This window comes from Eubalaena glacialis, chromosome 13 (assembly GCF_028564815.1).
Source record: "Eubalaena glacialis isolate mEubGla1 chromosome 13, mEubGla1.1.hap2.+ XY, whole genome shotgun sequence".
Classification (NCBI taxonomy): domain Eukaryota; kingdom Metazoa; phylum Chordata; class Mammalia; order Artiodactyla; family Balaenidae; genus Eubalaena; species Eubalaena glacialis.
The window spans coordinates 24,879,370-24,901,271 of record NC_083728.1 but is presented as its reverse complement, the minus strand read 5'-3'; the positions used below and the strand labels follow the sequence as shown (position 1 = coordinate 24,901,271).

Genomic DNA, 21,902 nt, shown 5'->3' with positions numbered 1-21,902 from the left:
ATAATGCCTCTGAACAGTTAAAACAGATACTATAAAATCCCTAAATCAAAGTTTATGCATTTACTCATCAAAAAGGCCCTCACACTCATTAGACACAAATATAACAGATCATTTGCTTTCCCAAACTACAACAAATCAGAAAGGAGGTATAAGGATGGCAGTGGAGATTCTAAATTCAAGCAAAGTGACAGCAGTAAGAAGTAAGAGCTGTTAGTAGGAAAACAGACAGAAAAACTATGAAGAAAAGAATAAGAGCATAAAGCCTAATAACTGGGCCCATTAGTGCAGGCAAACAACCTCACATGCCTCTCTCACTCTAGGTAGCACCCCTGCATTACATCAAGATGCAATCACTGACTGTCATAACGATCACCTGTAGCCAATGAGAAAAGATTAAATTATCATCAGCATCTCTTAAGAAGGAAGCCCAAAACCCCATTAAAATAATTTTGGTACTTCAAAGTATAAGCTTCTATTTCAAGAAAAATTCTCTCATGATTTCCTAATGATGTCAGGCAAAGAAGTTGCTGCATCCATGAATGCTGAATCTAAAGCAGGATTCTGCTGACACTTTTTCTTCCCCTTACTTGGCTGAGCCGTAGAGTTCCCAGGCTTTGGCAATCCCCATGGCCAATCCCTTGCTGGGATTATTGGAGAGGATCTTGGCAGCTTCTTTGGTCTTACCCAGGACATTGAGAACATGTCTGTTGAAAGAGAGATGCCTACTTAGTAACTGGATGGACCTGGAAGACCCTTCTGCCTGTGATTCATAGACACTTATAGGAACATCACTTTGAGAGTCAGCTGAGCACTAAAAAGCATCCTACCATCATGCTCTTGTAGGATCCACCTCAGGCTGGAATGTGTCGGGCTGCCCTAAGCCTGGCCCCTGGTGTACATGCCCAGAGGAGCCCTGAGACCCTGTGTTTCCACTCCACACAAGCCTCCCAGTGAACTGAAACCCCTTTCCCTGAGCCCCAGGTACTGTCTGGAATCCAGCTACAGACCATCTGGAATCCCAGCAACCTGGAGCATCACTACTGACTAGAAGCGGATGTTGCTAGGGTCCAGTGCTCAGAAGGGAAGCCCCTGTTCCCTCTCTGCCTTGGACTCTGACCTCCTTTCGGGCCTCTTTCTTACCTCAGGACCCTCACAGATACTGTTCCTTCTGCCTGGAATACTAACTTGTACAATGAAGGGGCAGGATCAGATGAACCCTGAGGTCCCTTCTTTCTCTGACACACCAAGACCTAATTACAAGTGGAAACTGTGCTACGAGGTGGAAACACATGACCCAAGGCCCAGGAAGGCACAGTCAGCATTGGACATCCCTGCCCCGACCTATGATTGTAGGTTCATCAGGCTGACACCTCACTAGTGTGCCCAGGATTGCCCAAGGGACCCACCGATGCACAGCAGGGGTCCGGGAGGCTAGGCCCCCAAAGCTGGCAGAGATGGTGTTGATTTCAATCTGTTTCAGGGCTGCAGAGCCATCTGCGTTGCGCTGGAACATGTAGTCTGAGCGATTCAGGCCCAGGAACACCGCCTGTGGGGAAAACTGAAGGCTGAGGACATTTGCCCAGGGGCTGACTCTGAGGGCCTAGCCACAGAGCAGACAGGTACCATGAACTCTATGCAGAGGTGCCAGCTAACACTCCCAAACCCAGTGGAATCATTCTTTGGGACATTCCAGGATTGGCCACTAATGTATAAACCCAGTGGGGACCAATGAGAGGCAGATTCCCATGAGCTCAGGGACTAGGCCAAATTCTTCTGGTTAAAAAAAAAAAGAGAGAACGAGATGGGAGGGGCAGGTCCCAGACTGGGGTGAAGTGGGGAATGGTTACCTGGGCAATGCCCTCCTTCAGGACTTGCTTGTGGATGTCAAAGAGATGAGCAGTAAAGTTGTCCCTTTTGATGGTGCTGAAAGAGGAAACAGTATTTTCTAGGCTACATCGAACATTAAAGGTCAAGGATTTCCATTGTCTCCTGAATCTGCTCTGGGTCTACTGGCTCAAAATTGAACACCCACACCAACCCTGTAGACAACAGTGGTTTAGAACCCAGCTTTAGAGCCAGATGACTTGGGTTCAAATCCCAGCTCTACCACTCGCTATTGGGCAACCTCAGACAATCATGTCACCTCTATGCTTCAGTTTGCTCATCTGTAAAATGAAGAGGAATATAATTATATTTATAACAGAGAGTTGTAGTGAAGAGTAAATGAGATATTACATGTACAGAATTGAACATAGTGTGTGGTCCCAAGAAGAATTCAAAACTGGCATACGATATGACCATTCTGTAGTTGGTAAGCTTTCTAGTTGACCTAACATTAACTCCCCGTAGCTTCCCCTATGTTCTGGGACCTCCCAGGACAAGTCTTTTCCACCTCTTCCATGGCAGCACTCAGAGATTAGAAGACAGCAGTTATGCCCTGTGCCCCAAAAGGTTTTTCTGACTCAAGCTAAATATCCTAATTTTTTTCTTCAACCAGTCCTTATATGATGTAATTTCCTCAAGGAAGCCTTCCCTATCTGGGTCAGATTCCCCTGGTGTGCACTCTCCTTTATAGCACTGATTGCAGTTGTAATTTTCCATTTTATTTGTGTGATGACTAGTATTGTCTCTCCTATTTGACTATAAACCACATGAGGATGGGGACCATATCTCTGCTAGCTCATCATCATGGCCCAGTGTGCTACTGTGACATGTGACATGAAGTAGGACCCAGCCAGTATGGTTTTCTGGAGCCTTAGGAAGAAACACCCACAGGTAACTAACTTGTTGCCTCTCAAGATTCAGGGTGGTCTCTGCATGCCTGCTCAAGCCTAACTCTCAGGCTCACCTTGTTACAGGGACCCCACTGAGCCCATGTAGCTCAGGCCTGCCCTGAAGTTCCTCTCTCCCCAGCCAGCTCTCATGGGGTTTCGCGGCCCTTGGTGAAGAGGAGAGTCCCTAAGCTGGGACTCTCCTAGGCTGCTATTCTAGCTCATGTGACCCTGGGCCTTTTCTCCCTTACAAGCTAGGGTTTGTGTGTATTTCAGAGGAGAGGGTAATAGGGAAGACAGGGGTTGCAGAGGTGGGCTGCAGGGAAGGTCTCACACATAACTGCAGCTTTAGGATAAAGGTCATAAATCAGGCTGCTCATATTTCCCACAATCTAGAATCACAGGTACAAAAGCCGGGCCCATCCCGAGAAAGATCTGAGGAAAAGGTGGTGGAAAGGTTTGTACATTCAGGACTCAGTGGGTTTTTAGCTCCAAGTCAATGGTTTCCAAACTTCTTACCATTATGAATCCTTCTCGTTTTCACCCTCACACCAATGTGCACATTTTTTTTTTTTTAAATTAATTAATTAATTTATTTTTGGCTGTGTTGGGTCTTCGTTTCTGTGCGAGGGCTTTCTCCAGTTGCGGCGAGCGGGGGCCACTCCTCATCGCGGTGCGCGGGCCTCTCTTGTTGTGGAGCACAGGCTCCAGACGCGCAGGCTCAGCAGTTGTGGCTCACGGGCGTAGTTGCTCCGCGGCATGTGGGATCTTCCCAGACCAGGGCTCGAACCCGTGTCCCCTGCATTGGCAGGCAGATTCCCAACCACTGCGCCACCAGGGAAGCCCAATGTGCACATTTTTAAAAGATTTTGTGGGGACTTCGCTGGTGGGCCAGCGGTTGAGACTCCGAGCTCCCAATGAAGGGGGCCCGGGTTCGATCCCTGGTTGGGGAACTGGATCCCGCATGCTGCAACTAAGACCCAGTGCAGCCAAATAAATAAATATTTAAAAAAAAGAAAGATTTTGTGTTTAACAAAATAGTTCTTTTCTTTTGAAAAATTAATGAGACATGCAACCATATATATATATATATATATATACACACACACACACACACACATATTCTCTCTCTACACACACACATACACACACACACACACACATATATATATTTAATTCTAATTTAATTCTAAAATAAAGAAATTTCCCGGGCTTCCCTGGTGGCGCAGTGGTTAAGAATCCGCCTGCCAATGCAGGGGACACGGGTTTAAGCCCTGGTCCAGGAAGATCCCACATGCCGCGGAGCAACTAAGCCCGTGCGCCACAACTACTGAGCCTGCACTCTAGAGCCCATGAGCCACAACTACTGAGCCCACGTGCCACAACTACTGAAGCCCGTGTGGCTAGAGCCTGAGCTCCGCAAAAAGAGAAGCCACCGCAATGAGAAGCCCGCGCAGCAGAACGAAGAATAGCCCCCACTTGCCACAACTAGAGAAAGCCTATACACAGCAACGAAGACCCAACGCAGCCAAAATAAATAAATAAATAAATTTATTAAAAAAAAAAAAAAAAGAAATTTCCCTTGCTCCAGGGCCTCAAGGGGAAAAAAGATCAAGGGAGAAGAGACAGAGAGGGGGGGATAGAGTGAGCCATTTCAGGGGTTCTGTATCCTCGTGAACTGGGTGTGGCCCAGTCTGCACCCCATCCCACCCAGAGATAAGAGGCCTGAAGTGACAAGAAAGGGTCACTGCTTAAGAGAAGTAGGAAATCTGACTTTAAACCCAATAACCTCTCCTGCCCTCTGTTTTCTCTAAAACTAGGTTGACTCTCCCTAATTACAAATGGAAATTTCAGTCTTCAAAGCAGAGGGGTCATGGGTCAGAGAATCACAGAATGTCAATGTTGGAAGGGACCTTAGATTTAGGCCAACCTCCCATTTGACAGATGAAGAAATTGAGGCCCAGAGAAAGAGAGGAACTTGCTTGAGGCCATATAAATAAGTGGTAGAGCCAGGGTTAGAAGCCAGGTCTCCTAACTTCTATTCTACAAATTTCTGTTTCTCCTGGGGAGTACCTGTCCCCCACCCCACCAAGTCACCTGCCTGAGTAATAGCTCATGACTCCCCAGTCTTCCAATCCCTTGGTTCTAGCACCTCACAGTCCCCAAAGCCCCACTGCCCTGTACCTGGAGAGAGTTTGCTCCAGAAAGGCAGCGTTCTGGCTGACAGCATCCACCAGCAGGTTGAAGTCCATTTGCACAGCATAGGCCTGCTCCAGCAGGGCACTCGTGACCAGTGAGGGGAAGAGTGTGAATGGGGCATAGCTCACCACCTGATCGAGGAGAGAGAGTGGGCATGGGTAGAACACCTGTGAATGGGTTGTCTTCCTGCAAACATAACCCCATGGAAAGTGTGCCCTACATTTATTGAGGACACACAAACTACAGAATAGTGGTTACCTCTGGGAAGGGAGGGAGGAGAAAAGGACGAGGAATGGGTATAAAGAGAACTCGCAGACTTTGTTTTTGGCCATTTTGCTTCTGATCTTTTTTTTTTTTAATGTAAAGAGATAAAATATTACAAAGTCTAGAAGACAAATAAACCAAAAAATTATTGAGCACTGACTGTGTGCTCAGCACTGTTTTAAATACTTTACATGGATTCATCATTTAACCCTATGAGAAAGATACTATTATTATCTAAACCTAATAAATAGATAAGGGAACTAAGTCTCAGAGAGGTTAAGTAACATGTCCAAAATTATATAAAGCTAATAAGTGACACTGGGATTTGAACCATGAATGTTACTAAACAACAACCACCATACACACACACACACACACACACACACACACACATACTCTTAGACAGTTCATATCCAAGCCCAGTCCCCTTGCCTTCTGGTTGGGGGATAGGGAGAGTCCTGCAGGTAGGGTTGCAGCAGAAGTGGACTCTGGTCTCCGGAGAAGAAGCCAGGAGTGGTTTCCCCCCGGTATTGGAGATGGTGACCCAGGTTGCCAGGCCTGAAGTTCAGCTGCATTCTGAGTTCTCTGGACTTTGGCAGAGCCAAGAAACCCAAATACCATCCAGAATACTATTTTTAGAAGGGGATAATGCATTCTGAGATTTCCAACAACAAATGAACTAGAACTTGGGTAAGAGAAGGTAAGATGACTTTGTGCTTATATTATGAAGCATTCCTGAGTCTAACCTCTGAGTTAATATGCTTGTCATTATAGTAGTATGAGTTAAGGGTGTTAGAACTTGGCATTTATATATTTATTTTTTTAAAAATTATTATTTTGAATGGATAATACAAACACATGATATAAATTCAAAAAAAACACAAGGATACATAGTGAAAAGTACATCTCACTCCCACCCTAGCCCCAATGACCCAGTTCTCCTCCCCAGAGGCAAATGGTATACTAGTGTCTCACATATCCTTCTAGACTAATATATATGTATACATACATATTTTCTCTCTTTTTTACACACACACAAGCATATAATACATACATTGTTCTGTCCTTAGCTTTATAAATATTTCAGAGACATTTCCGAATACATTCAAATAGAGCACTCTCATTCTTTTTATTTTATTTTATTTTTTTAACATCTTTATTGGAGTATAATTGCTTTACAATGGTGTGTTAGTTCCTGCTGTATAACAAAGTGAATCAGCTATACATATACATATATCCCCATATCTCCTCCTTCTTGCGTCTCCCTCCCACCCTCCCTGTCCCACCCCTCTAGGTGGACACAAAGCACCGAGCTGATCTCCCTGTGCTATGTGGCTGCCTCCCACTAGCTACCTATTTTACATTTGGTAGTGTATATATGTCCATGCCACTCTCTCACTTCGTCCCAGCTTACCCTTCCCACTCCCTGTGTCCTCAAGTCCATTCTCTACATCTGAGTCTTTATTCCTGTCCTGCCCCTAGGTTCTTCTGAACCTTTTTTTTTTTTTTAGATTCCATATATATGTGTTAGCATACGGTATTTGTTTTTCTCTTTTTGACTTACTTCACTCTGTATGACAGACTCTAGGTCCATCCACCTCACTACAAATAACTCAATTTCGTTTCTTTTTATGGCTGAGTAATATTCCATTGTATATATGTACCACATCTTCTTTATCCATTCATCTGTCGATGAACACTTAGGTTGCTTTTTGAATTATGGTTTTCTCAGGGTATACACCCAGTAGTGGGATTGCTGGGTCATATGGTAGCTCTATTTTTAGTTTTTTAAGGAACCTCCATACTGTTCTCCATAGTGGCTGTATCAATTTACACTCCCACCAACAGTGCAAGAGGGTTCCCTTTTCTCCACACCCTCTCCAGCATTTTTTGTTTGTAGATTTTTTGATGATGGCCATTCTGACAGGTGTGAGGTGACACCTCATTGTGGTTTTGATTTGTATTTCTCTAATGATTAGTGATGTTGAGCATCCTTTCATGTATTTGTTGGCAATCTGTATATCTTCTTTGGAGAAATGTCTATTTACGTCTTCTGCCCATTTTTGGATTGGGTTGTTTTTTTTGATATTGAGCTGCATGAGCTGCTTGTAAATTTTGGAGATTAATCCTTTGTCAGTTGCTTTATTTGCAAATATTTTCTCCCATTCTGAGGTTTGTCTTTTCGTCTTATTTATGTTTTCCTTTGCTGTGCAAAAGCTTTTAAGTTTCATTAGGTCTCATTTGTTTATTTTTGTTTTTATTTCCATTTCTCTAGGAGGTGGGTCAAAAAGGATCTTGCTGTGATTTATGTCATAGAGTTTTATGCCTATGTTTTCCTCTAAGAGTTTTATACTGTCTGGCCTTATATTTAGATCTTTAATCCATTTTGAGTTTATTTTTGTGTGTGGTGTTAGGAAGTGTTCTAATTTCATTCTTTTACATGTAGCTGTCCAATTTTCCCAGCACCAGTTATTGAAGAGGATGTCTTTTCTCCATTGTATATTCTTTTATCCATTGTATATTCATTTTGTATATTTTATCAAAAATACGGTGACCATATGTGCGTGGGTTTATCTCTGGGCTTTCTATCCTCTTCCATTGATCTATATTTCTGTTTTTGTGCCAGTACCATATTGTCTTGATTACTGTAGCTTTGTAGTATAGTCTGAAGTCCAGGAGCCTGATTCCTCCAGCTCCATTTTTCTTTCTCAAAATTGCTTTGGCTATTTGGGGTCTTTTGTGTTTCCATACAAATTGTGAAATTTTTTGTTCTCGTTCTGTGAAAAATGCCATTGGTAGTTTGACAGGGATTGCTTTGAATCTGTAGATTGCTTTGGGTAGTATTGTCATTTTCACTATGTTGATTCTTCCAATCCAAGAACATGGTATATCTCTCCAGCTGTTGGTATCGTCTTTAATTTCTTTCATCAGTGTCTTATAGTTTTCTGCATACAGGTCTTTTGTGTCCTTAGGTAGGTTTATTCTTAGGCATTCTATTCTTTTTGTTGCAATGGTAAATGGGAGTGTTTCCTTAATTTCTCTTTCAGATTTTTCATCATTAGTGTATAGGAATGCAAGAGATTTCTGTGCATTAATTTTGTATCCTGCTACTCTACCAAATTCGTTGATTAGCTCTAGTAGTTTTCTGGTAGAGTCTTTAGGATTCTCTATGTATAGTATCATGTCATCTGCAAACAGTGAAATCTTTACATCTTCTTTTCCAATTTGGATTTCTTTTATTTCTTTTTCTTCTCTGATGGCCGTGGCTAGGACTTCCAAAACCATGTTGCATAATAGTGTTGAGAGTGGGCATCCTTCTGTTGTTCCTGATCTTAGAGGAAATGCTTTCAGTTTTTCACCATTGAGAATGATGTTTGCTGTGGGTTTGTCGTATATGGCCTTCATTATATTGAGGTAGGTTCCCTCTATGCCCACTTTCTGGAGAGTTTTTTACAATAAATGGTGTTGAATTTTGCCAAAAGCTTTTTCTGTATCTGTTGAGATGATCATATGGTTTTTATTCTTCAATTTGTTAATATGGTGTATCACATTGATTGATTTGCATATATTGAAGAATCCTTACATCCTTGGGATAAATCTCACTTGATCATGGTGTATGATCCTTTTAATGTGTTTTTGGATTCTGTTTGCTAGTATTTTGTTGAGGATTTTTGCATCTATATTCATCAGAGATATTGGTCTGTAATTTTCTTTTTTTGTAGTATCTTTGTCTGGTTTTGGTATCAGGGTGATGGTGACATCGTAGAATGAGTTTCGGAGTGTTCCTCCCTCTGCTATATTTTGGAAGAGTTTGAGAAGGATAGGTGTTAGATCTTCTCTAAATGTTTGATAGAATTCGCCTGTGAAGCCATCTGGTCCTGGGCTTTTGTTTGTTGGAAGATTTTTTTTTAAAATATTTATTTATTTATTTATTTATGCCTGTGTTGGGTCTTCGTTTCTGTGTGAGGGCTTTCTGTAGTTGCGGCAAATGGGGGCCACTCTTCATCGCGGTGCGTGGGCCTCTTACTATCGCGGCCTCTCTTGTTGCGGAGCACAGGCTCCAGACGCGCAGGCTCAGTAATTGTGGCTCACGGGCCTAGTTGCTCTGCAGCATGTGGGATCTTCCCGGACCAGGGCTCGAACCCGTGTCCCCTGCATTGGCAGGCAGACTCCCAACCACTGCGCCACCAGGGAAGCCCTGTTGGAAGATTTTTAATCACTGTCTCAATTTCAGTGCTTGTGATTGGTCTGTTTATATTTCTATTTCTTCCTGGTTCAGTCTCAAAAGGTTGTGCTTTTCTAAGAATTTGTCCATTTCTTCATGGTTGTCCATTTTATTGGCATATAGTTGCTTGTAGTAATCTCTCATGATCCTTTGTATTTCTGCAGTGTCAGTTGTTAATTCTCCTTTTTCATTTCTAATTCTATTGATTTGAGTCTTCTCCCTTTTTTTCTTGATGAGTCTGGCTAATGGCTTATCAATTTTGTTTATCTTCTCAAAGAACCAGCTTTTAGTTTTATTGACCTTTGCTATTGTTTTCTTTGTTTCTATTTCATTTATTTCTGCTCTGATATTTATGATTTCTTTCCTTCTGCTAACTTTGGGGTTTTTTTGTTCTTCTTTCTCTAATTGCTTTAGGTGTAAGGTTAGGTTGTTTATTTGAGCTGTTTCTTGTTCCTTGAGGTAGGATTGTATTGCTATAAACTTCCCTCTTAGAACTGCTTTTGCTGCATTCCATAGGTTTTGGGTCATCATGTTTTCATTGTCTTTCGTTTCTAGGTATTTTTTGATTTCCTGTTTGATTTCTTCAGTGATCTCATGGTTATTTAGTAGTGTGTTGTTTAGCCTCCATGTGTTTGTATTTTTTACAGATTTTTTCCTGTAATTGATATCTAGTCTCATAGCATTGTGGTTGGAAAAGATACTTGATATGATTTCAATTTTCTTAAATTTACCAAGGCTTGATTTGTGACCCAAGATATGATCTATCCTGGAGGATTTCCCATGAGCACTTGAGAAGAAAGTGTATTCTGTTGTTTTTGGATGTAATGTCCTATAAATATCAATTAAGTCCATCTTGTTTAATGTATCACTTAAAGCTTGTGTTTCCTTATTTATTTTCATTTTGGATGATCTGTCCATTGGTGAAAGTGGGGTGTTAAAGTCCCCTACTATGATTGTGGTACTGTTGATTTCCCCTTTTATGGCTGTTAGCATTTGCCTTATGTATTGAGGTGCTCCTATTTTGGGTGCATAAATATTTACAATTGTTATAACTTCTTCTTGGATTGATCCCTTGATCATTATGTAGTGTCCTTCTTTGTCTCTTGTAATCATCTTTATTTTAAAGTCTATTTCGTCTGATATGAGAATTGCTACTGCAGGTTTCTTTTGATTTCCATTTGCATGGAATATCTTTTTCCATCCCCTCACTTTCAGTCTGTATGTGTCCCTAGGTCTGAAGTGGGTCTCTTGTAGATAGCATATATATGGGTCTTGTTTTTGTATCCATTCAGCCAGTCTGTGTCTTTTGGTTGGAGCAATTTAATCCATTTACATTTAAGGTAATTATTGATATGTATGTTCCTATTACCATTTTCTTAATTGTTTTGGGTTTGTTATTGTAGGTCTTTTCCTTCTCTTGTGCTTCCTGCCTAGAGAAGTTCCTTTAGCACTTGTTGTAGAGCTGGTTTGGTGGTGCTGAATTCTCTCAGCTTTTGCTTGTCTGTAAAGTTTTAATTTCTCCACTGAATCTGAATGAGATCCTTGCTGGATAGAGTAATCTTGGTTGTAGGTTTTTCCCTTTCATCACTTTAATATGTCCTGCCACTCCCTTCTGGCTTGCAGAGTTTCTGCTGAAAGATCAGCTGTTAACCTTATGGGGATTCCCTTGTATGTTATTTGTTGTTTTTCCCTTGCTGCTTTTAATATTTTTTCTTTGTATTTAATTTTTGATAGTTTCATTAATATGTGTCTTGGCATGTTTCTCCTTGGATTTATCCTGTATGGGACTCTCTGGGCTTCCCGGGCTTGATTGACTATTTCCTTTCCCATATTAGGGAAGTTTTCAACCATAATCTGTTCAAATATTTTCTCAGTCCCTTTTTTTTTCTCTTCTTCTTCTGGGACCCCTATAATTTGAATGTTGGTGTGTTTAATGTTGTCCCAGAGGTCTCTGAGACTGTCCTCAATTCTTTTTATTCTTTTTTCTTTATTCTGCTCTGTGGTAGTTATTTCCACTATTTTTTTAAAAAATAAGTTTATTTATTTATTTATTTATGGCTGTGTTGGGTCTTCATTGCTTTGCACTGGCTCTCTCCAGTTGCGGCGAGCGGGGGCTACTCTCTGTTGTGGTGCACGGGCTCAGTAGTAGTGGTGCACAGGCCCAGCTGCTCCGCAGCATGTGGGATTCTCTGGGACCAGGGCTTGAACCCACGTCCCCCACATTGGCAGGCGGATTCCCAACCACTGCACCACCAGGGAAGTCCCTTTCCACTGTTTTATCTTCCAGGTCACTTATCCATTCTTCTGCCTCAGTTATTCTGGTATTGATTCCTTCTAGAGAAATTTTAATTTCATTTATTGTGTTGTTCATCAATGTTTGTTTGTTTTCTCTTTAGTTCTTCTAGGTCCTTGTTAAACGTTTCTTGTATTTTCTCCATTCTATTTCCAAGATTTTGGATCATCTTTACTATCATTACTCTGAATTCTTTTTCAGGTAGACTGCCTATTTCCTCTTCATTTGTTTGTTCTGGTGGGTTTTTACCTTGCTCCTTCATCTGCTGTGTGTTTCTCTGTCTTCTCATTTTGCTTAACTTACTGTGTTTGGGGTCTCCTTTCCGCAGGCTGCAGGTTCGTAGTTCCCATTGTTTTTGGTGTCTGCCCCCAGGGGCTAAGGTTGGTTCAGTGGGTTGTGTAGGCTTCCTGGTGGAGGGGACTGGTGCCTGTGTTCTGGTGGATGAGGCTGGATCTTGTCTTTCTGGTGGGCAGGACCGTGGCCGGTGGTGTGTTTTGGGGTGTCTGTGACCTTACTATGATTTTAGGCAGCCTCTCTGCTAATGGGTGGGGTTGTGTTCCTGTCTTGCTAGTTGTTTGGCATAGGGTGTCCAGCACTGTAGCTTGCTGGTCATTGAGTGGAGCTGGGTCTTAGCATTGAGATGGAGATCTCTGGGAGTGCTTTTGCTGTTTGATATTACGTGGAGCCAGAAGGTCTCTGGTGGACCAATGTCCTGAACTCGGCTCTCCCACCTCAGAGGCACAGGCCTGACACCTGGCCAGAGCACCAAGACCCTGTCAGCCACATGGCTCAGAAGAAGAGGGAGAAAAAGGAAAGAAAGAGAAAAATAAAATAAAATAAAATAAAATGAAATAAAGTTATTAAAATAAAAAAATATTAAAAATTAAAAAATTTTTTAAAAAGGAAAAAAAAAAGAAGAAAGAAGAGAGCAATCAAACCAAAAAACAAATCCACCAATGATAACAAGCGCTAAAAACTATACTAAGAAAAAAAAAATGAGAAACAAAAACGGACAGACAGAGCCCTAGGAAAAATGGTAAAAGCAAAGCTATACAGACAAAATCACACAAAGAAGAATACACATACACACTCACAAAAAGAGAAAAAGGAAAAAAAAAAAAATCTTTTGGGAAGTCTGAGGTCTTCTGCCAGTGTTCAGTAGGTGTTCTGTGGGAGTTGTTCCACATGTAGATGTATTTCTGATGTACTTGTGGGGAGGGAGGTGATCTCCACGTCTTACTCCTCCGCCATCTTGAAGGTCTCTCTCATTCTTTTTAATGGCTGTACAGTATTCCATTCTTTGTATATACCATAATTTACTGAATCTAGCCTTCTATTATGAACATCAAGGTGGTTTCCTTTGTTTCCTCCATTACACCTCGATGTTTCAGTGGACATCCTAGAATATACATTCTAGGTATTTTGTGTGTGAGAAGGTTCATAAATTGTAAATTTCTAAAAGTAGAAATGTCAGGTAATTAATGTAAATCCAATTAAAATTTTCTAAATAATTCCCAAATTGCCATCCTCAGCATCAATTTAAGACAAAATTAAGGAAGGGTGTTTGTGAGAGTAAGGTTTTTTTTAGCTTGAAGCCTTTAGGAGTTAGAGTAGGAAATATTGCACATATGTAAGGGGTGACTTAATATGCTGAGTGCATGTGTGAAAACTGCAGGGGTATTTCCTTGGTTTTAAAGCTCAGAACTCTGACTCCTCCAACAAATCCCATTTGGCATGAAAAACTCCCAAAGAGTTTTTCTGTTAAGACTTCCTTCTGCCTCTGTCCACGTGACTCATTATGCCCACTTGGATTTGGGATCAATAGTATAGCGCTGTTCTCTGCTGTCCATAGGCTAAAGGCTGAAACACATTCTTTTCACTTTCAATAGACATACAGAGTCATATTCTTCTATTATAAGAAAAACTATAGCACATGCATGACAATAAACACTCAGCTTCACAGCCAGGAAAACAATACAACAGAGAGTGATAGAAGTAAGAACTCCTACCTTATCTAAAGGGGGCAGTCATAACTCCACTCTAGCCAATTGCTGCCATGCGGGAAAGTGAGCCAGGATTGCTAACTGACCTGATTTTTCAAGATAAGCTGGGTATCTAGAGTTTTTTTTTTTAATTTCATGATTTTAAAAAATGTTGAATAAACAAAATAAGAAATGAAAGAGGAGAAATAACAACTGATACCACAGAGATATAAAAAATCATAAGAGAATACTATGAACAGTCATATGTCAACAAATTGGGCAACCTAGAAGAAACAGACAAATTTCTTGAAATATACAGCCTGCCAAGACTGAATCAAGAAGAAACAACTTGAACAGAGCAATCACTAGAAGTGAAATTGAATTTGTAATAAAAATACTCCCAGCAAACAGAAGTCCAGGACTGGATGGCTTCACAGGGAAATTCCACCAAACATATAAAGAAGAACAAATACCTATCCTTCTCAAACTATTCCAAAAAACTGAAGAGATGGGAGCACTCCCAAATTCATTCTACGAGGCCACCATTACACTGATACCAAAACCAGACAAAGATACTACAAATAAAGAAAATTACAGGCCAATATCTTTGATGAATATAGATGTAAAAATTCTCAACAAAATATTATCAAACTGGATCCAACAATACATAAAAAGGATCATACACCGTGATCAAGCTGGATTTATTCCAGGGTCACAAGGATGGTTCTACATTCACAAATCAATCAATGTGATACACTACATTAACAAAAGGAAGGATAAAAATCACATGACCATCTCAATAGACACAGAAAACGCATTTCACAAAATTTAGCATCCATTCATGATAAAAACTCATCAAAGTGGGTATACAGGGAACATACCTCAACATAATAAAGGCCATTTACGACAGACCCACAGCCAACGTAATACTCAACAATGAAAAGCTGAAACTCTTCTTGCTAAATTCAGGAACAAGTATGCCCACTCTCACTGTTTCTATTTGACCTAGTATTGGAAGTCCTACCCACAGCAATCAGACAAGAAAAAGAAATAAAAGGTATCCAAATTGGAAGTGAAGAGGTAAAACTATCACTATTTGCAGATGACATGATACGCTATATGGAGAACCCTAAAGTCTCCACCCCAAAACTATTAGAACTAATAAATGAATTCAGCAAGATAGCAGGATACAAGATTAATATACAGAAATCTGTTGTATTTCTACATACTAATAATGAAATATCAGAAAGAAAAAGTAAAAAACAATCCTGTTCAAAATCTCAAAAAAATAAAATCCCTAGCAATAAATTTAACCAAAAAGGTAAAAGACTTATATTCTAAAAACTATAAAAACATTGATGAAGGGAACTGAAGATGATTCAAAGAAATGGAAAGATAGCCCATCCTCTTAGATTGGAAGAATTAATATTGTTAAAATGGCCATACTACCCAAAGCAACCTACAGATTTAATGCAATCCCTATCAAAACACCCATGACATTTTTCACAGAACTAGAACTAATAATCCTAAAATTTATATGGAACCATAAAAGACCCTGAATTGCAAAGCAATCCTGAGAAAAAAGAACAAAGCTGGAGGTATAACCCTCTCAGACTTCAGACTATACTACAAAGCTAGAGTAATCAAAACAGCGTAGTACTGGCACAAAAACAGACACATAGATCAATGGAACAGAATACAGAGCCCAGAAATAAACCCATGCACCTATGGTCAATTAATCTACCACAAAGGAAGCAGGAATATGCAATGAAGAAAAGACGGTCTCTTCAATAAGTGGTGCTGGGAAAACTGGACAGCCAAATGTAAAACAATGAGATTAGAACATTCCCTCATACCATATTCAAAAATAAATTCAAAATGGTTTAAAAACCTAAATGTAAGACCTGAAACCATAAAATTCCTAGAAGAGAACGCAGGTGGAACACTCTTTGACATAACACAAAACGAAAAGACAACCTACGGAATGGCAGAAGATATTTGCAAATGATGCGACTGACACGGGGTTAATATCCAAAATATACAAACAACTCATATAACTCAATATCAAAAAAACAAACAATCCAATCAAAAAATGGGCAGAAAACCAGAATAGACATTTCTTCAAAGAAGACATACAGATGGCTAACAGGCACATGAAAAGATGCTCAAGATTGCTAATTAGAGAAGTGCAAATCAAAACTACAATGAGATATCACTTCACACCTGTCAGAATGGCTATCATCAAAAAGACTATAAATAACAAATGTTGGAGAGGATGTGAAGAAAAGGGAACCCTCGTACACTGTTGGTGGGAATGTAAATTGTTTCAGCCAGTATAGAAAACAGTATGGAGGTTACTCAAAAAACTGAAAACAGAACTACCATATGATCCAGCAATTCCATTCCTGGCTATACATCCGAAGAAAATGAAAACACTAATTCAGAAACATACACCTTAATGTTCACAGCAGCACTATTTATAATAGCCAAGATATGGAAGTAACCTAAGTATCCATCAACAGATGAATGGATAAAGAAGACATGGTATATATATTCAATGGAATACTACTCAGCAATAAAAAAGGATGAAATTCTGCCATTTGCAACAAAGTGGAGGGTATTATGCTTAGTGAAATAAGTCAGTATGATATCAGCATACTGTATAATATCACTTATTTATAGAATCTAAAAAATAATACAAATGAATGTATATGCAAAACAGATTCACAGATATAGAAAACAAAGGGGTTTCTATATGTGGTTACCAAAGGGGGGAGGGACAAATTAGGGGTATGGGATTAACAGAAACAAACTACTATATATAAAATAGATAAGCAACAAGAATATACTGTATAGCACAGGTAATTATGCCCATTCCCTTGTAATAACCTATAATGGAGTATAATCTGCAAAAATAATGAATCACTATGCTGTACACCTGAAACTAACACAATATAGTAAATCAACTGTACTTCAATTAAAAAAAAATGTTGGCTCTGACTTTTTAAAGACAATCTGGTGAAAAAACTGTTAACAATGCTTGCCTCTGGGGAGGGAAAACCATTACTGGAGGAAGGACTTATTCTACACTGAATACCCTTTTGAATTTTGTACCCTGGTCATGTATTTCAAAAAATAAATTAACTCTCTAAACACTGCAGGAGCCAACTATTTAATCTGCACGTGGCTGGTCTGTAGGCCTGATCTACAGGATAAAGTTCACACTCTTCTTCTGCCCAGTACCCAAAGCCTTTTGGCTGCCTGACTTTGGCCTGACTCTTTCCCACTATATCCACTTATGTTCCCTGCATTCAGCTGCATTCTCTTGAACATGTTTTGCCTTTTCCTTCTTTGGGGCCTCTGTTATGCTGTTCCTTTCTGCAATTTGTCTTTTAAGATATAGTTCAAATACTACTAATGAATTGATTCTTCTTCCAGGTGTCCTATACAGTATCCTGGGAGAGGCAGTAAAAAATGTAATTTCAGAGCATGGACTCAGGAGGCAAACTCCTTGGATTTGAATTCTGGCTCTGCCAATTATACCACCATTTAAATGACCTCTGGGAAGTTACTTAACTTCTCTGGGCCTTGGTTTCCTCATCTCTGCTGTGGTGAGGATTAAATGAGTTAGAGATTCCAAAATGTGTAGAATAGTGCCTGGCAGGTAGTAAATACTCAATAAATGATAGCTAATATTGTGTAGCAGGTGGCCTATATTTCCTCATAGGACTGACATTATTATTTTTTTAAAGACTTTTTTTGATGTGGACCATTTTTAAAGTCTTTATTGAATTTGTTACAATACTGCTTCTGTTTTATGTTTTGGTTTTTTGGCCACGAGGCATGTGGTATCTTAGCTCCCCGACCAGGGATCGAACCCATACCCCCTACATTGGAAGGTGAAGTCTTAACCAGTGAACCACCATGGAAGTCTCCAGAACTGACATTATTTAATTTTGTCTTGTGGTACATTCTCCAACTAGACCATGAGCTCCAGAGGTCAGAGCCTCTGGCTGACTCACCTGTGTCTTCAGTGCCTAGAATGGCCGGGCATAGAACAGGCACCTGGTAAAGATTTGGAATGAAATCCCCCACACATACATATACATACACACATTTCCTGTCTTTTTTCTCTGGACTGGAAATCTCACTGAGGACTGTGCCTTTTCTAGGCTCCACTGACTTCCAGAAGGACAAGGTGTTGGACCTGCACACAGTACCTATTGATTAACAGAAGAAATAAAATCTCGGAGTGGAAGGTGCTTCATTATGGGTTCACACAAGAAGTTCACAAAGTCTGAAGTTCACAAACCATGCAATTATATTCCCAAAGCCAGAGGCAGACTTTTTATAGCATCAGCCTACCTTAGGTGACAGTCATTCTCATTCACTTGGGCCTCAGTAAACAGTTACTGAGTTTGAACTCTCTATCAGGCCCTTAACTAGGTTCTGGGCACACAGAGACAAAAGAGTATGTGGCTTGTTAAAAAAAGTGTGTGGCTTGGGACTTCCCTGGTGGTGCAGTGGTTAAGAATCCACCTGCCAATGCAGGGGACAGGGGTTTGACCCCTGGCCCGGGAGGATCCCACATGCCGCGGAGCAACTAAGCCCGTGCGCTACAACTACTGAGCCTGTGCTCTAGAGCCTGCAAGCCACAACTACTGAGCCCGTGTACCACAACTACTGAAGCCCACGCGCCTAGAGCCCGTGCTCCGCAACAAGAGACGCCACCACAATGAGAAACCCGCGCACCACAACGAAGAGTAGCCCCCGCTCACCGCAACTAGAGAAAGCCTGTGTGCAGCAACGAAGAACCAACGCAGCCATAAATAAATAAATAAATTTTATAAATTTGTTTAAAAAAAAGTATGTGGCTTAGTTACTAATGTGGATAATCATAAGGTATATATTAAGGCTAGAAGAGCCTGTCTAATATGCTTCTTTGTGTAAAAAATGGGGAAAAGGAATATATACGTATTTTCTTGTTATGAGTAAACTAGCTAAAAGAATAAACAAGAATACTAGAGGATTAACCAAGATGGCGGAGTAGAAGGACGTGCTCTCACTCCCTCTTGCGAGAGCACCAGAATCACAACTGGCTGCTGGACAATCATCGACAGGAAGACACTAGACTTCACCAAGGAGGATACCCCATGTCCAAGGACAGAGGAGAAGCCACAGTGAGACGGTAGGAGGGGCGCAATCAGAGTAAAATCAAATCCCATAACTGCTGGGTGGGTGGCTCACAGACTGGCGAGCACTTATACCACAGAAGTCCACCCACTGGAGTGAAAGTTCTGAGCCCCACGTCAGGCTTCCCAACCTGGGGGTCTGGCAAAGGGAGGAGGAATTCCTAGAGAATCAGACTTTGAAGCCTAGTGGGAATTGATTGCAGGACTTCGACAGGACTGGGGGAAACAGAGAACCCACTCTTGGAGGGCGTACACAAAATAGTGTGTGCATCGGGACCCAGGGGAAGGAGCAGTGACCCTGGGGGAGACTGAACCAGACATAACTGCTGGTGTTGGGGGGTCTCCTGCAGAGGCGGGGGCTGGCTCTGTTTCACCGTGGGGACAAGGACACTGGCAGCGGAGGTTCTGGGAAGTACTCCTTGGCGTGAGCCCTCCCAGAGTCTGCCATTAGCCCCACCAAAGAGCCCGGGTAGGCTCCAGTGTTGGGTTGCCTCAGGCAAAACAACCAACAGGGAGGGAACCCAGCCCCACCCAGCAACAGTCAAGTGGATTAAAGTTTTACAGAGCTCTGACCGCCACAGCAACAGTCAGCTCTACCCACCTCCAGAGCCTCCCATCAAGCCTCTTAGATAGCCTCAACCACCAGAGGGCAGACAGCAGAAGCAAGAAAAACTACAGTCCTGCAGCCTGTGGAACAGAAACCACATTTACAGAAAGATAGACAAGATGAAAAGGCAGAGGGCTATATACCAGATGAAGGAACAAGAAAAAACCCCAGAAAAATAACTAAATGAAGTGGAGATAGGCAACCTTCCAGAAAAAGAATTCAGAATAATGATAGTGAAGATGATCCAGGACCTTGGAATAAGAATGGAGGCAAAGATTGAGAAGATGCAAGAAATGATTAACAAAGACCTAGAAGAATTAAAGAACAAACAAACAGAGATGACCAATACAATAACTGAAATGAAAACTACACTAGAAGGAATCAATAGTAGAATAACTGAGGCAGAAGAACGGATAAGTGACCTGGAAGACAGAATGGTGGAATTCACTGATGCGGAACAGACTAAAGAAAAAAGAATGAAAAGAAATGAAGACAGCCTAAGAGACCTCTGGGACAACATTAAACGCAACAACATTCGCATTATAGGGGTCCCAGAAGGAGAAGAGAGAGAGAAAGGACCAGAGAAAATATTTGAAGAGATTATAGTCGAAAACTTCCCTAACATGGGAAAGGAAATAGCCACCCAAGTCCAGGAAGCGCAGAGAGTCCCATACAGGATAAACCCAAGGAGAAGCACGCCGAGACACATAGTAATCAAAGTGGCAAAAATTAAAGACAAAGAAAAATTATTGAAAGCAGCAAGGGAAAAACGACAAATAACATACAAGGGAACTCCCATAAGGTTAACAGCTGATTTCTCAGCAGAAACTCTACAAGCCAGAAGGGAGTGGCATGATATACTTCAAGTGATGAAAGGGAAGAACCTACAACCAAGATTACTCTACCCAGCAAGGATCTCATTTAGATTTGATGGAGAAATCAAAAGCTTTACAGACAAGCAAAAGCTAAGAGAATTCAGCACCACCAAACCAGCTCTACAACAAATGTTAAAGGAACTTCTCTAAGTGGGAAACACAAGAGAAGAAAAGGACCTACAAAAACAAACCCAAAACAATTAAGAAAATGGTCATAGGAACATACATATCGATAATTACCTTAAATGTGAATGGATTAAATGCTCCAGCCAAAAGACACAGGCTTGCTGAATGGATACAAAAACAAGACCCATATATATGCTGTCTACAAGAGACCCACTTTAGACCTAGGGACACATACAGACTGAAAGTGAGGGGATGGAAAAAGATATTCCATGCAAATGGAAATCAAAAGAAAGCTGGAAGCAAGATCCTTTTTGACCCAGGTCCTAGAGAAATGGAAATAAAAACACAAATAAACAAATGGGACCTAATGAAACTTAAAAGCTTTTGCACAGCAAAGGAAACCATAAAGAAGACCAAAAGACAACCCTCAGAATGGGAGAAAATATTTGCAAATGAAGCAATGGACAAAGGATTAATCTCCAAGATTTACAAGCAGCTCATGCAGCTCAATAACAAAAAAACAAACAACCCAATCCAAAAATGGGCAGAAGACCTAAATAGACATTTCTCCAAAGAAGATATACAGATTGCCAACAGACACATGAAAGAATGCTCAACATCATTAATCATTAGAGAAATGCAAATCAAAACTACAATGAGGTATCATCTCACACCGGTCAGAATGGCCATCATCAAAAAATCTAGAAACAATAAATGCTGGAGAGGGTGTGGAGAAAAGGGAACACTCTTGCACTGTTGGTGGGAATGTAAATTGATACAGCCACTATGGAGAACAGTATGGAGGTTCCTTAAAAAACTAAAAATAGAACTACCATACGACCCAGCAATCCCACTACTGGGCATATACCCTGAGAAAACCATAATTCAGAAAGAGTCATGTACCAAAATATTCACTGCAGCTCTGTTTACAATAGCCAGGACATGGAAGCAACCTAGGTGTCCATCATCGGATGAATGGATAAAGAAGATGTGGCACATATATACAATGGAATATTACTCAGCCATAAAAAGAAATGAAATGGAGGTGTTTGTAATGAGATGGATGGAGTTAGAGTCTGTCATACAGAGTGAAGTAAGTCAGAAAGAGAAAAAGAAATACAGTATGCTAACACATATATATGGAATCTAAGGGGAAAAAAAAAGGTCATGAAGAACCTAGTGGCAAGATGGGAATAAAGACACAGACCTACTAGAGAACGGACTTGAGGATATGGGGAGGGGGAGGGGTGAGATGTGACAGGGTGAGAGAGTGTCATGGACATATATACACTACCAAATGTAAAATAGATAGCTAGTGGGAAGCAGCCGCATAGCACAGGGAGATCAGCTCGGTGCTTTGTGACCACC

General features: G+C 40.9%; 1 protein-coding gene across 1 annotated transcript in view; it reads right to left on the bottom strand.

The window, feature by feature from the left end:
* The window catches only part of GSS (glutathione synthetase), a 41,230-nt gene that overhangs the window by 11,169 nt on the left and 8,159 nt on the right, over positions 1 to 21,902 (bottom strand). The window contains exons 3-6 of the mRNA XM_061208100.1: positions 4,956 to 5,101; positions 1,848 to 1,923; positions 1,407 to 1,546; positions 588 to 704 (exon numbers count right to left, since the gene is read on the bottom strand). Coding sequence (XP_061064083.1) covers positions 588 to 704; positions 1,407 to 1,546; positions 1,848 to 1,923; positions 4,956 to 5,101 — 479 coding nt within the window. The remainder of the gene's footprint in view (positions 1 to 587; positions 705 to 1,406; positions 1,547 to 1,847; positions 1,924 to 4,955; positions 5,102 to 21,902) is intronic.